The sequence below is a fragment of the Amia ocellicauda genome, chromosome 9 (assembly GCF_036373705.1).
Source record: "Amia ocellicauda isolate fAmiCal2 chromosome 9, fAmiCal2.hap1, whole genome shotgun sequence".
Classification (NCBI taxonomy): domain Eukaryota; kingdom Metazoa; phylum Chordata; class Actinopteri; order Amiiformes; family Amiidae; genus Amia; species Amia ocellicauda.
In genome coordinates, this window is record NC_089858.1 from 7,177,654 (window position 1) to 7,192,911 (window position 15,258).

At 34.8% G+C, this 15,258-nt stretch overlaps 1 protein-coding gene across 1 annotated transcript in view; it reads left to right on the plus strand.

Moving 5' to 3' along the window:
- Positions 1–13,678: 13,678 nt before the first annotated feature.
- Positions 13,679–15,258, plus strand: part of LOC136758491 (nuclear receptor subfamily 5 group A member 2) — a 29,106-nt gene continuing 27,526 nt past the window's right edge. Inside the window, exon 1 of the mRNA XM_066712904.1 lies at positions 13,679–13,908. Within this exon, the coding sequence (XP_066569001.1) occupies positions 13,851–13,908 (58 nt within the window). The 5' untranslated portion in view covers positions 13,679–13,850. The remainder of the gene's footprint in view (positions 13,909–15,258) is intronic.

The following is a 15,258-nucleotide window of genomic DNA, read 5'->3' on the forward strand; positions in this document are numbered from 1 at the left end:
CAAAGGTTTCATGTGTGCATATGATAGGAAATGCAAAACGATATAATATCATAATTTAAAAGTTAAATGTCTTTCTTCACATCTTCCTACTGGTCCTTTTGCATGTGTCGCCGCCGATTGCTGTACAGATCCTAGGAAACAGGTGAGGTTAATGTTACATTAAACATTGTATATTTACCAGAGATAACAATATAATGATAAGTCACAGGCTGATTATCTTAATCACAGACTGATAAATACTTTGTTTTAATTTACTTCTAGGTCTCGGCAGTGCGATGACAGAAATGCATGTACAATTGCAGATCTGTAGGCCTCTACAACGGAGTATGAGTACATTGAGCACCAAACAGGTAGCGTATAATGTTATAATGTATTCATAATTACCCAATAATAATATGGGAGAGAATCTGCGAGAAAACTCACATCATTTGACAGGGCACAATGTTAGCTATGCAAATGTGGTTGGGATGGAAAGAATAGCAAACAGACATTTCTTTGGAAAGTCCAAGACCAACAGATTCCAGGTGGGTTAACCTGCTGTCAGATTATAACACCGTATGCAAACACATGCCCTGTGATACATACACATAATGCATTTAAAGAAGAGAAAAGAGCCTAGCATGGGCACTAAACCACTGTAGGCAGAACGTTTCAATGGGAATTGGATAACAGTGTTGTGGACATTTGAAACAATGTATGGATTTCTCACCAAACACCTCTCCTGGCATCTTTGCATTGCTAACCCATTACATGAAGGATTGGCTTGATAAAGCTGTTGCTAACACACAATGTCTGGAACGGTTTGGCTCCTTTATATCTAAAAGATTCCACAGATTTGTGCCTTTTATAATTAAAGACTCTGGACTTTGGGGCATTCCTACATCAAGGCTTCGTGGATAGATTGGACAATAATGCCGTCTTACTGGGAGACTGTGGAATGTTTCATACTGAGATTATCAGGGACGTGCAATCTGTTGGCTTTTTAAGATTACATCAGAGAACTTTTCAAACTGCTTGTTAAAATTGTGTCAATAGTATTTGTTGTTTAATGTAGCATTTTAGATTTTCCACTTGTGTATTTTAATATATATGTATTGTAGCTAATATTTCTTTTAAAAAGTGTTTTGGGACATTCGTATAAGGTTCTCTGAAATGTTCTGCATCAAATGTCAATGAAGTGAAAAACGGCTCTGTTGTTGTAAAACTTATACATGCTATTTGCACAATGTATGCAGAGATTTTATCAAGACTACATTCAGTTTTCTGCTCACTGACTATGAAAGTTAATATCTTAATTGTTATAAATTATCAACTAATAGGAATCATGCTGAAGTTAAAGAGCACATGTTTCTGGATGAAAGTATTTCCATTTATTGCTTCAGAAACAGTTTCTTGGATTTATAAGGAGAGAACAAACTAAAGTAAAACACTGAAATATACAAGCCAAAGTTGTATACCCACCAAGAAGTAGTAACCTTGAATATGAATAAGATGTATTTGTTTTTGGCAGTGCATCTAAACATCTGGTGTTTCACAGATAATTGCTTTGGATTTTATAGCCCCCAATGCACCCAGAACCCCCTTTGTTGTTGCTGTGTGTACATAAATGGCAACCAAGATTTTAATAAATACTTGAATCAAAGGCAACATTATGTTTTAACTTTTCTCAGGGACTTATGAAATTAAAATTCAGTTTTATTTTTACTTTTGTACATCTGTGCTCCATTGTGATGTGTAAGCAAGTAGATAGGCAGGCTTTAGATCTGAGTCAAAATTTTGGCAAGAATCTTGACCAAGGACACACGAAGAGAGAAGAAAAACCAGGAAATAGGCTAGGTGTGTGGAGACAATCCTTGCACCCATTCTTGGAACACCAGGCTCTGTTGAAGACACCTGAGCACTTCAGAAGAATTAGGAGCAGGGAAGAGAGGCTGTAATAGAGAGAGTAGCAATCTCCACAGGGAACCCAAGAAAGGGTTGAACAGAGAGCCATCAGCGAGGAAGGTGGGAAACAGGTGGTGAAGAGTTTATGAGAGGAAAGGGAGTAAAAGACCTCTTGAAATTAGAAATGAAACAGGCAGGAAGCAAGGAGGAGCCGACGAGAGTGGAGGAACGCAGAATGAGTGGGAGGGTGAGATGAAGTAAGGTATGCTTTGGCAGTTGAGGCCCTCTGTCCGTAGGCCACTACCATCCCTGTCTCTGTATCCCAGATAGCGTGAATATGTTAACAACAGCAGTCATTCATAAACAGCGTCTCGCCAAGCAGCATACATCTAATGAATCAGTCAACGCAGACAAGCTAATTCGGTTAATGCGCTGATTGAATTGACCTCCAGAATACATTTATATGGCTGTATATATTTTAAGGATTCGCTAAGTTAAGATGATTATTTAATGACAAGGGTATTCTCAGACTTGTGCCTGAACACTTCACAATATCATAAAGTCTGTCTTCTAGCCTCTCATGGTTGTGTCCAAAAACAGTAAGGAATTGGATGAAAGGCTGAGCATGAATCTTTATTTAAAAAAAAACCACGCACAACCTTCAAGGAGAAATACTATAATTTGCATCTGCTTTTTCTATTAGGGAAAAAAATAATACAATTGAATGGTTCTTATTAAAATACGAGTTTTTACACATTCCAGAATGGAACATTTTAAACTAATTCAACCTTACAGGGATCATTTTACATTCATCATTAATTTTTTTTTTTTTTTTTTTTTTAATAAAAAAATAATAATGTTAAAAATGTTAACCTAAGTATTTCAATTATCAATTATGATTTTGGGTATGTTGACATATTATAAATATTATTATTATAAAATAAGGATTTCAGTATGTTCTATAGGATGTCCTTTGATCAAACATGAATTCCTAAATTAAAAGTTTGATAATGCTAAAGATTAAGAAAAATGCCCTTTTCCCTTGTCTGAGTCAAAATAATATACAGCATTAGGACCTTGATGGTGTCTTTAAACAGCTAATGCTTTCTTATCCCATTTGAAACACAAATTCAACATTTTAATGTATTGCAATTTTATACATATATATATATATATATATATATATATATATATATATATATATATATATATATATATATATATATTAAATAACAGAGTGAACAATCCTGCTGGTTAACCTTGTGAATCTTTCTGAACATCTATCAATTGTTGCTTAATACAAAGCAAAGTTCATAAAAGAGTTCCAGAAAGGAATATTTCTGAACCCAGCAATAGCAATGCCTTCTGATTTCTATTTGACAAGGTTCTGTAGCAGACTGGACTACATAGTTGTAATGTTTCCCATTTTCTTCTCTCTCTGTACCCCCATAGTGAAAGACACATACATTCAGTCTTTCACATAAATGCCAAAGTATTTCCATTTTCGTTCTGTGCGTTAGGTCAGAATAAAGAATTGCAACTAAAACTGTATAACCTTTTTGTCTTTATGTCAGTTTAATTTGGGATATTGGTCCTAGTCCTAGTTTTAATTCTTCAAGAGGTATATATCTGTCCAGGAATACCAAGCGTTTGCCACTCGAATTTATCCTATGTTTTTGTACATTAATAAGTAAATTTTGATTGTGTATTAGTCATAATTTTGCTGAAGGTTGAAAACTATTACCTGATGTTCACCATTTCAGAAATAAGCTTTATGATTGTTTGCCACTCTTTACTTTACAATTAACTGACTAACATGGTTTGAATGATTACCTACACATTTTAAACATATTGTCTGAGGAATGTATTATATGTGAGCAGAGCTTGAATACTACGTTATTTCAAGCACATCTGTGGTTGTCTTTCATTCACAGCACAGAAAAGAATCAGACCCATTATGCCAAAAGCCCCTGGAATCAGTGGATCTGTACACCTCTGTGAACTGTGGGGAGTGACATCACCATAAAAGGCTCATACTGGACAAATCCTGTTACTCTCTCCTCTTCTCATTAATATTTTTTAACTTTAGATATGAAACGCTGGAGGGGGCTGTAGTCAGCACCGGAAAACAAACTCAGATCTCCCACACACCAGCTGCACATGCTACAAGTTCTCCAAAAGGTGCAGACCCGCTTCCAAGACAGTACTCACTTGTTACACGCTCCTTGTGTTATTATTAGTATCATTATTATTATTATACGTTAGTGCAATAACACAGATTTTGTTTTGAGAGGAATACTAAAAGGGTCATTGTGAGTCAGGAACTGGTTAAGCATTCCCTGTATTGGAAAACAGTGAGCATGGGTCCTGGAGAGAGACTGTTTGACAGATTTAGGCTTTAAGACCTGGAGAATAGAGAGAACTTGGTCCAATTGAGGAACCAGTCAATATGTTAGTTGTGTGACCTATAAGACCAATCAGGATCTCTAATAACCAGAAGAGGGCGCTAATTCCTCCCAAGTACTGCTTCACACAGAACTTCAGGATGAGGTTGTATTTGTATGTTCATATCTGCTATATGCAAATAAAAAACAAGCAAAAAAGTATGGGTGTTTGTTACAGCCATGCACAGGTCTGGCTGTGTGACAGGTGCCCAGAGAATCTCCATATACAATGCACTGTACTACTATTTTAAAATACTTGTATATCGGCAACAATGTGAATATCAGCACAGTTTCTGTGTGTAACATGTAGGCATGACATCAGTGTATATCTCTGTTGCATCTGTCACTACAGTAACTTCTCCTGAAGTTCAACTTAAGAAAAACAAACTTTTTGGCTTAGCTTGGTTGCTATGAGAGGATAAATTGTAAAGTGAGGGAATAATAAGCCTTATCATTAAAAATAGTATTAAAAAAATACTTTTAGAAAGCACTTTTAAAATGTATTTTCTATGCTTTTATATGAGTTGCAGTTTATCTTAATTAGATAATTTAACAAAAGTACAAAACAATGTTTTCTTTCAAATTTAATGACAAATTCATTTTTCAGATATTAAGTGTAAGTTCAGAAAACAATTCACAAATTAGAAAAAGATGTTTGTGCCACTTTCATTGCTTTTTTTTCTCTTTCTATTCATCGACTTTTACAAGTTATATTTGACAAACTAGAAAGTACTACAGTAAAAATAGGTCATTTAAAAATGTAAGCGTAATAATGTATGAAACTTAGCCTAGACTAAATCAAAACTTTGAAGTACTTGCAAATCACAATTACAAACTTGTACCCATTGTGTTTTTAATTTCAAGTAGTAGGAAGTGGTTAATGACTATCAAATAAACAGTGGTAAGGTACAATTGTGTTATTTGCAATTTGTTGGTATGTCAAACTTTAAATTAGGGCTGAGACCAAGTTCCTAATATATGGAAAATAAATTAATATTTAAAAACAAACAAACAAATAAACCCACTGAAATTCGTCAATGAGTTACAATCAGTTCTTATGGCAGAACTTCACAACTTTCACCCAGATGTAAGCTAGTACCCACTATCATATTATACCAGGTTTCATTGTTTAAATTTAAAAAAAGTTAAGGAATGCCTGATGAACAAAATACTGGTGCTGAAGTCAAAACAATGAGCAAACCTAACTCGCATCTTTATTTATTTTAAAAATATATCTCTGAAACAGAGACAGAGTGAGTCTGAGGCCGAACTGGGCAGAACTGTAGCCACAGCACATTCACAAAACAATCAATCCTGGAGACAAATAGAAGATAGGCCATTTTTTCCAAATTCATTGACAGAAAAGGTGTCTCGTTGCCTATATGTCTTCCCCTCGTCGCCCCAGTGTTGTCGATACCCGTTCCGTTTGTTTTCCAACCCTGTTCTGTGAAGCAGATGTACAGAGGTCCAACCTTGCTGTGTGGCACTGTTTAGTGAAGCCTTTGTAGCAAGAGGTCAGAGGTTTTGGGTCCAAGCTGGGGAGTCATTTTGTTAAGGGAAGCAGTGTGATCAATTGGAGTCACTGGTCATGGAGTAACACTTGTAAATTACTCTGGGCAGGAGGAGTGACGCAGACCGGGATAGAATAAATGGCCTTGCCCAGTCAAGCGTGTCTTCAAAATGTACTGTACAGCTCAGTTTGCAGAAAGGCTTGCTACAATTCATATTAAAATAAATAAATACAATCAGCTCCAAGAATAACACACACTCACATCACATGGGTAGATAGTTCTGGGTGACCAGCACAAGAAGATGTAAAAAGTTACACCATTCTGAGCAACTGTAAAAGTGAACAGCAGTGTAAAAACCTTAAAATGTTTACCATTAAATGTTAAAACAATTACAACATTATATATAATTGCTGTCATATAAGGCTCCCTAATAATATCACAATTGTCACCTTTTTCAAACCAACAACAACTATATGTGTAGGAAATTATATAGATTTAATGATATAAAGTTCTTCTGTCTTGCACGTTTTAGCACTTGTCTACTGATGTCATCAACCTTACATTGCAGCAGACTCACAAAGAATTCGTATGTCTGATGCAGCGATGTCAATGTGAGGATAATGTGACGAAAACAGTTTGCCATAAAACATCAGCGAGCATCTTCTGTCGAGTTGCCATTTGCAGGGATGAATACATTTGCATATAAAGCCACTGTTTATGCTGAATAATGAATTGCAGATGTCGGGAATCAAATACTGATCCTTGGTGTCAAAGGCGATTCCTGAGATCTGTCAAGAAAAAGCTTGATGCCTTGGATCAGTTAGCATTCTTGCATATTACACCTGTCAATTGATGCAGTGAGGAGTTAGATTTACAATGAGGCACAGAAGCTTTTGAAGTGGGTTGAAAGCAGCGTTCTGCTGCTCGTCTTGAAGCCGGAAAACACTGGGTGTCACTGCATTTTAACATATCCTGAGCACCACTCTTCATCGAAGTATTAAAGAAAAAGTATTTTGAAAGCCATATCTAAACATAATAATTCTGCATCGTATACTACAGATATGGGCAGCACGATGCCATACTGGAAACAGAAGGGACACAGAGTTTAATCACAAAGGTGCCCATTTATAAGTTGACCTTGTAATTCGTAGCTCAGACACTCTTAAAATGTACTATATTGTATTTTTCTTTTCATATTTGGCTAGTAAATCCATTTTCTGTACTTTTTGAAAGTATTATACATCACGTGCTCATTAAGTACCACATTAAATCACAAATCATGGTTTATAAGGTGCTATCAGGCCTTTGTGGGCAACGTCGTCACATCCTGTGAAGCAAAGGGCAAATCCCAATGTAGAAGTTTAAGAGAATGTTGTTGTTTGTCAAAGTTTGTGATAACGCTACGATACTTAGCATGGGTAAGCCTAGGCTATATGTTGTTATAAGACCTTTTTTATTTGACTGTGTATCAGCGTGTGGCTTGTTTACATACCAACCTCTACCTTCCACTTTAATCTCATGTTGTTACCAATGGAAACACACACACACAAATAACAAAACAGGTTGTTGTTGTGTGGCCTGATCTAGATTTCTCAAAATAAAACACGGATACATGGATACATTCCCATATGTGTATCTGTGATAGTATTGGACCTGAGATGTAAGATGTGAGATGTTTGTTGATATGATGGGCATATGAAAATAGGTCGGTCCACTGTTTTCTGCCTTGGGTTAGGCTCCTGTTGTATCCTGCATTTTGGTCAAACAGCATCCAACATCCAGCCTATAGAAAAAACATGCAGACTACATCCACAAGATTCGCACATGCAACCACTACTACAGGTGGTGAATCAAAGATTACAGTGCTTACAAAGTTTACATTTACAGAGACAAACACCCATTATCATCATGAATTGTAAACTGCAAGTTGCCTTTGATAAAAGCATCAGTCGAGTTACTAAAGGGTAATACTAATAAGAATAAGAACCAACTTTAGCTAGGGCTCAGGATTTTCTACAAAAACGATACACACTCATAGTGATTGAAACCTGTGGAGAATGACGGTCGACAGAAAGAGTTCTTAAAATGGTGACCTGCGTTGCAATGACTGCCATGACTTATTTTTTGTTTTTTTGTTCATTTCATTCTTTGGTTGAAATTTAAAAAGAAAAATGAAAACTTGAAAACTGCGTTGCTTGGTGTGTTTGAATATAAGGCGCAGGCTGTGGCAAAATTAGATGCGTGGGAACTTTTGTGAGTTTGATATTATATATTTTTAGAAAGACTTCTGGATTGATAATGGAAAGGGTAATGTAAAGGTGACCTTGTTTCTTGCTATGTCTTTTTGTTATCAAGACGAGTGATGTGCTCAGTCAGACATGTTGTATAGTGTTCTTCTAATCTATATACTATTTTACCCAAGTTGCCCCAACCTTTCTCAAAATTAATTACCATTTCACCTAATTCTTATTAAGGATTAAGTCATGATGCAACGTAATCAAAGGGGATAAAATACTCTTGCTTTTAATTCTACATGGCAAGGGACCATTAACTCAAGGCTGAAGTAAAGAGATCCTTCAATGTACAAAGTCTTTGATAAAAATGAATGACTTAACCTTGTATAAACCCATCTCAATTATGTTATGAAGGAAAAATAATCAGTGATAAAAATGTATTGGTTTTAATAGAATGGCAGTTAAACTTGTCTACAAAGACTTGTTAGATCTATGCTATTGCTACATTATTCTCAACTGTAGTGGAGGGCTGACAATTTATTCTTAAATATTTACTACCAATGTACTGAAACAATATCCTTGTGTACAGACATGAAACTAAAGACTTAAGAAAAGTGAAAAACAGAAAGGAAATGTTGAATGATTAATTTACAGGTGAAAGAACAGTGATTCAGAAACAGTTGCTGAAGTAAATAGACTGAAATTAATCAATTAAAGGGCAGTTTAAGATTAATGAGCATTTTAAGTTTCAATGGAAGTGTAATAAACACTTCAGCATGAAACTTGAAGACAGTTTGAACAATACTACAGTCAGCTCAGCTCATGTGATGAGGTATTTCTTGGAGACTTGGCAAAATGCAATATTGTATGTTACAGTTTGCTGTTCCAACCAAAGTTGCATTTCATTTGTTGGCACTTCAAGTAACTTGGCAATGCTTAGTGGAACTGGACAAGTGGGAAGCCCTAGGCGGAGGGATGGTGGTTTCGGGGTAACATTTGCACAATTGCTTTTTAAGCAATAAACTACAAATGAAAGACAAAATACATGTTACGAAATATTTCAATCCAAATTCTTGAAATCAAATGGATACCCTTAGTCACTGGACAAACATTTATCATTATTAAAAAGAAACATCCCTTGTAAAATATCAACCAAAAAAAAAATTATTGCTTTAATGGAATCCCACAGCATGAATGTATTCACTTAGTATTGAAAACGTACCCATTGCCAAAAGGCAGTAATGTATTAATGGGAATGAAGCTCATTTTCAGACTTGTAGCTCACATAATGTTGACAATTGTGCCAGAAATTGCTTTATTTAGTGTCTCTTTTGACGTCCCTTTCTGCTTGCAGTGGCCTGCAAGATCTCTGTTTGTCTGTGTGTCGCTGTAAAGAGCAGGAAACCCTTCTCGGCCATGTGCTTGGCTGTCTTTCAGGAAGAAGATCAATTGAAGAATGTGCCTCATAATGCTTCTTGGGAAAACCTCCAGATGTAACCACCTGGGTGTCTACAAAACAATGTATGTTAACAAAAGAAATCTCCTTTTCTGTTACTGCTGTAAAAATATATCTAAAGACCAACTGTGCTAACGTCTTGTAGGTAAGCACAATGCTTATTTTCATCGTAGAATGCCTATAAATGTGTATGCTTTATATTTATTATAAAATTGCACATATTCATTACAACTCTGAGGCTAATCAATGATATCTTCATATGTTATTGTGATAAAATCATACTGTTAGGTGAATACCCTACTAGCATGTAAATTGCCTTTTTCAATAATATCTTATTTGACTATGCTCAACAGTTTGACTAATGTGAAGGTTTCCACAACTGAAAGGTTTAGCCCACTTAACAAAAACAAAAGACCCTCTCTATATACAAAAATACAATTCAATTAAAAAATCGTGCATTTAGCTTCACATTCTGAAGACACGAAGATCAGTTCTTGTGTTTTTGTATTTCTATTTTTCAAAATACATATTTGTACTGTATTACCAACAGTCATTGTCAAAGAAAAATCCTCCTTTTGTGTACGTGTAATCGTGTACAGTACTCGTATACAGCTTGTTGTGATAATTCAATACTAATTAGACATGCAATGACTAGCTTAGAAATGTTAGGAATTTGGTTCCATGCCAGGGAAAATATGTATATAATTAAAAGAATGGCACTGTGTATACTGCTTATCTTGTCAGCTGAAGGTAAAGTACAAGTGGTGTAACAGTAATGTAACCTCAAATATATTTTATTCACCATCATCTACATGTCCTGCATTAATCACCTTTCTCAGAAATAAATAATGGCACTGTCCTAGCTTACCATACTTTTTGTACAGTTACAATATAAAACTGTCAACATGTTTGGGCTTTTATATTTTTGGTAGATTTTAATAGTACATCTGTTATACATGGTCACAAGAAACATGAATGCCAAACCGACTATGTTGAATCCAGAGCCATTGAGATGGTGGTTAAAATCCACGCAGGGTCTGATTGCTTGAGCTCGTAAAGACACTATTTTTTATGATTCTTTGCATCTACTATTCAAGTAATCTGTTTCACATTAAAAAACACATTGTAATTGACATTGTTGATGCTTTTCACTTGACATTGCAATGGGTAAAACCATTGTAATAATATGAGGGACATGTTGCCCTTTTCATCCCTATATTCAAGATTTAACTGAGGGCCAAAGTTTCATATCCCCCCCTGTAATACAAGACATCAGACAGACCAACATGTGATTAGACTTTCAAACTGAACAAAACAAACTTCTGCATCATATGTCTGTTTTGTGTTTAGTTTAGTTTTTTACAGCCAGATTTTCACCATCACAGAAAATCTAATTAATCATTTAAAAATAATTACTATGATGGTTGAATGCAGTGCTAACTGATACACATAGATTACTCTCAAGGACACAGGCACATTCAGATAAAATGATAGAGACAGTAAGCCCTTGTTTATATCCACTTGCAGAATCTAGTTGAATTGCTAATCATCTGTCCGTACTGACTCGTATTTAGCTGAAGTGATTGCTTTCACAGAATGCACTATGTGTTTAAGATGCACAAAATAAGTACCTTGAACCTTAAATATGTCACTTAATTATGCCAGTTGTTCTGTCCAAATCTGTCCAAAAGGAAACATCTTGAGATCAATATTTTGTTACTTTATAATCAATCTCTGTATCCTAACCTAATCTCTTTTGCCTAAACACAATCAATGAAACGTATATAGAAACACTGACTTAATTTACACTTTAAAACTGAAGTGCTGTCTTTGCATTAATCACAATTTAAGGATAGTCATGATTTTTTTATTCGTAGTACACCATTTTGTCTAGATGTTGTGGTGGGATCTGTAACAGACTCTCCGATGCTGTACACCTGCTAGTAACTGTTGCTCTGGTAATGAAGCTGGTAGGGAGAAAAATGCCATCTTGCTTCAGAGGCAGCCTGGCAGGCAGAGATAGGTTAGAAACAGAGCAAATAGATAGTGCTGAGGTCAGTGTCATTTAACCTCATACCTTCTGAAACAATCCTCTGTAATACTCAACTGATGTTCAGCTCTGGAGTCATTAGCCTTTGGACAGGTGGATGTACCAAACTTATAAGTGCCACCACCAAGGGTCCCTGATGGGTCTCAGCAGTAAGATAAGCTCATGGAGGCTTGTCAGCTGTTAAATAGTACTTTCAATACCTGTAAGGGCAATTCTGTAAGTGTCGTACCACAGTAACATCCCCAACCACTTTCATTTTGAAGATTGTCTAACACCCACCTTTACACATTAGGAAAGTGGCAGGAATTGGTGGGGGGGGGTCAAAGGACAACACTTTTTATTCACCGATTCCACTGAAAAAATGCTTAATTCTGCCACTGAACTGACCCCAATAATATTTAGTCAGTAATAGTTTCAAATAATTAACTCTTAAGTATTTAAATACTAGCCAAATTAGGAAAATACAATAAGGGAGGCATCTGAGTATTATTTACATTTGGCTTCAAATACAGTGTTTGCATAATTGAACGGAGCTTTGAAAGCAACAAAACTTAATCGCTTGTCAAGAAAGAGGATACAAATTAACAAGATGCATCCATATTATTGCACAGTTTTGAATGTTGCTGCGGAATGCTGGTGATACATACATTTTATTTATATATTTCAATTATTATGTACTGCCTTTTCAGTTTCTCCAGAGATGCCTTATTTCTTCGTTCCAAAAAAAGGTAAAATATAAAGGGTGAAGTTATTTCCAGATGTATGCATGTGGTCATGGCTCCAACGCATCGGTACAGTGTTACTACTTCAACCAATCAGGTGTCAGCTGTGCGAGAAAGTAGATCATAATCTAAATTCACATTTTATGGAATAACTCCTGTCCAAGCAAAACAGGGTCTAAATCAAGTGAGATGCTCTCAAACAACACTTTGTTTATCCCAATCAAACATTCTTTTTTCAAAGTATATCGTGAGCAAATAAATATTGATAAAGATTAAAGTCATAATTTGGATAAACAGCCCTACATTTCTCATATGTAATCTTCAGAAACTGAAATAGCTTCTGGAAAAAGTAAGAACATGATCTAAAACACAAAAATTTGGTCTAATGTTTAAATTATGACACAAACAAACATAGCTACAAACTGATATTATAAAGGCCCCCAGATGTTATACACAGATGTTATAGTCCTTTATTGTCTTTATTCTGTATTTTAACAGTAGATGGCTCTGATACATTGTGTGGTGTATGCGAGGTGTGTAGGACATTAAAATATATTTTTTAAATGATGTTGCATAATCACAGGTGCAACAAAGTACTTTATCTTCATAGTGAGTTAAAAAAGTAAAAAATAAAACTATATCAAAAACGGAGAATAAAACATTGGATGCTCATATGTTATAATCCACTTTGATATTCCACTATTGGATGGAAATATAGATGGATCCTGTAATTTAATTATGTAGAGCGCCAATATTAGCCACTGGCTAAAGTAATAATGCATTTTATAATTTTAACTTGGATTTTTTCACAGAATAATCCTATAAATATGTTCTGATCAAATTATTGTAACATTTGTATGAACAGTATATAATAAGATGAAATGAAAAGCACTGCTATTTGAAATTTAAGTCAAAATCCTAATCATTTGCACTTTGATGTTCAGCATAGAGGCCCAGATGAAACAGGTTGCACGAAATCACTAACCGCTCCCCCCCACTACGTTCCTAAAAAGTGTCTAATGCAGGGAAAAGCACGTTTGAACAGTGGCCAGGAATGAATTCTGTACTCTGGATTTATTTATTCTTCTCCAGAAGTCCCACCTCTGACAGGATAAATTATTCTTTCAAATGTTTGTATGGTAACAGAATTATTAAAACATGTAGATTATTCAGCACATAGCAGAAGTCAAATAATAGAAACTGATGAATGCAACAATACAATAGTCGAGTGTATTGCTTACTAATAATATATATTGGGTACACTTCCATAATTTGCTAACTAGAATGAATGTCTTTCTCAGCAGCTGTCACATGACCCTGAAGTCCAATCAGGACTCCACACCCCTGAAGCATAAAGCTAAAATAATCATGGACAAAATGAGAGGCTGTGCAGATAACTGCGTGCCTAACTGGAGCTCAAGAGCACTGATGTCCAAACCAGTTTTAATATTATTTCAGTAGCATTATTTAGTGTTGTAGCAACGTAGGCCCTTTCAGGACAACCATTAAAGATTGTGCAAAACCAATTCTTTGGAAGGCTTACCTGAGAATGTCATTTAATGCGGCCTCTATCTGTAATGCATTGAAGTACGAAGACGAAAATCAGAGTAAGTACTGATAACTTTTATTTGGAAATTTACATAAATCGCTCATGTAAAGGAACACTAATAACAAAAATAACATTACTACTACTACTACTACTACTACTACTACTACTACTACTACTACTACTAATAATAATAATAATAATAATAATAATAATAATAATAATAATAATAAGCTAATCATATTTAGAAACTGTGACACTGTATTCCAGGCCATGACAATGTAATAAAATGCTTAAAAACGTTACAAATATCGCAATTAACGTTTTGAGTTGAACACAGAAAGCACTGGTATACATTATACATTTTTAATATATTTTTGCAATATCAACTAATTCAATATTAGCCTATACGCCTATATATTTGTAATGCAACGATTACATGTATTTCACAGTTTAACTAATGTTACTGAGTTTTAAATGACATCCTATAGTAAGAATTAAAAAAAAAAAAAACTAGACACGAACATAAATATCTTGGATTGTCAGGTACATTTCAAAATACATGATACATATGAGGGGAGGGTGAAGTAAACCGGTGCAGCCTACAACACTGATCTACATTGATGAAAAGTTTAGCAAAGCAAAGATGAGTTTGAACTTCTACTCCGGTCAATCCTCGTCAAGGTTTTACATGAAAACGTCTCTCAAATGTTGTTAGAAGACCTGTATCTGAGAACTAAGAATTTGTATGCATTTACACAGTGAACTACACCGCAAATAGTTTTTCTATACAAGACATGTGAAGAAAATAACTAACGAAAAACATAGACCATTTTATTAAAAAAGCGTACTGTAGTACTGAACATGTCTTCACGTTTCGTAGTTACTGATTTCAAGATTTACATCGTTAGTAGATCATATGAAACGTGTAGGTCTAAATTGAACCTCAAGATTTAAATGTAAAGTACGTGTTTAATTAACATTGACAAATTAAACATTGTTACCATTTATTATACGTAAACATAATGTTTTTAAACATTGAAACTAAACCAGATTATGTTTCCAATACTAAAATAAGAATAAATACATCTAGAATTAATTCGTCCATCAATTTTCCACAAATCATGTTTTATAGGATCTCAGTGCATAACCTGATCAATATATACCGTAAAAAAATGTTTTATGTGATTTAAAAGTAGATTTCATGAGACTGGAGATACGATGACATTTCCACGTTTATGCCCGTGTCATTTGAATATTTAAAGACTTCAACAATATTTACAAAAGTTTTTTATTTCATTTCAATCAAATTGATAATGTATTGGTCATGCACATTAAACGAGGTTTAATATAATACTAATGTGTGTGTTTTTATTCCTTTTAATTGAGTAATTAAGAAACGTACGCCTGT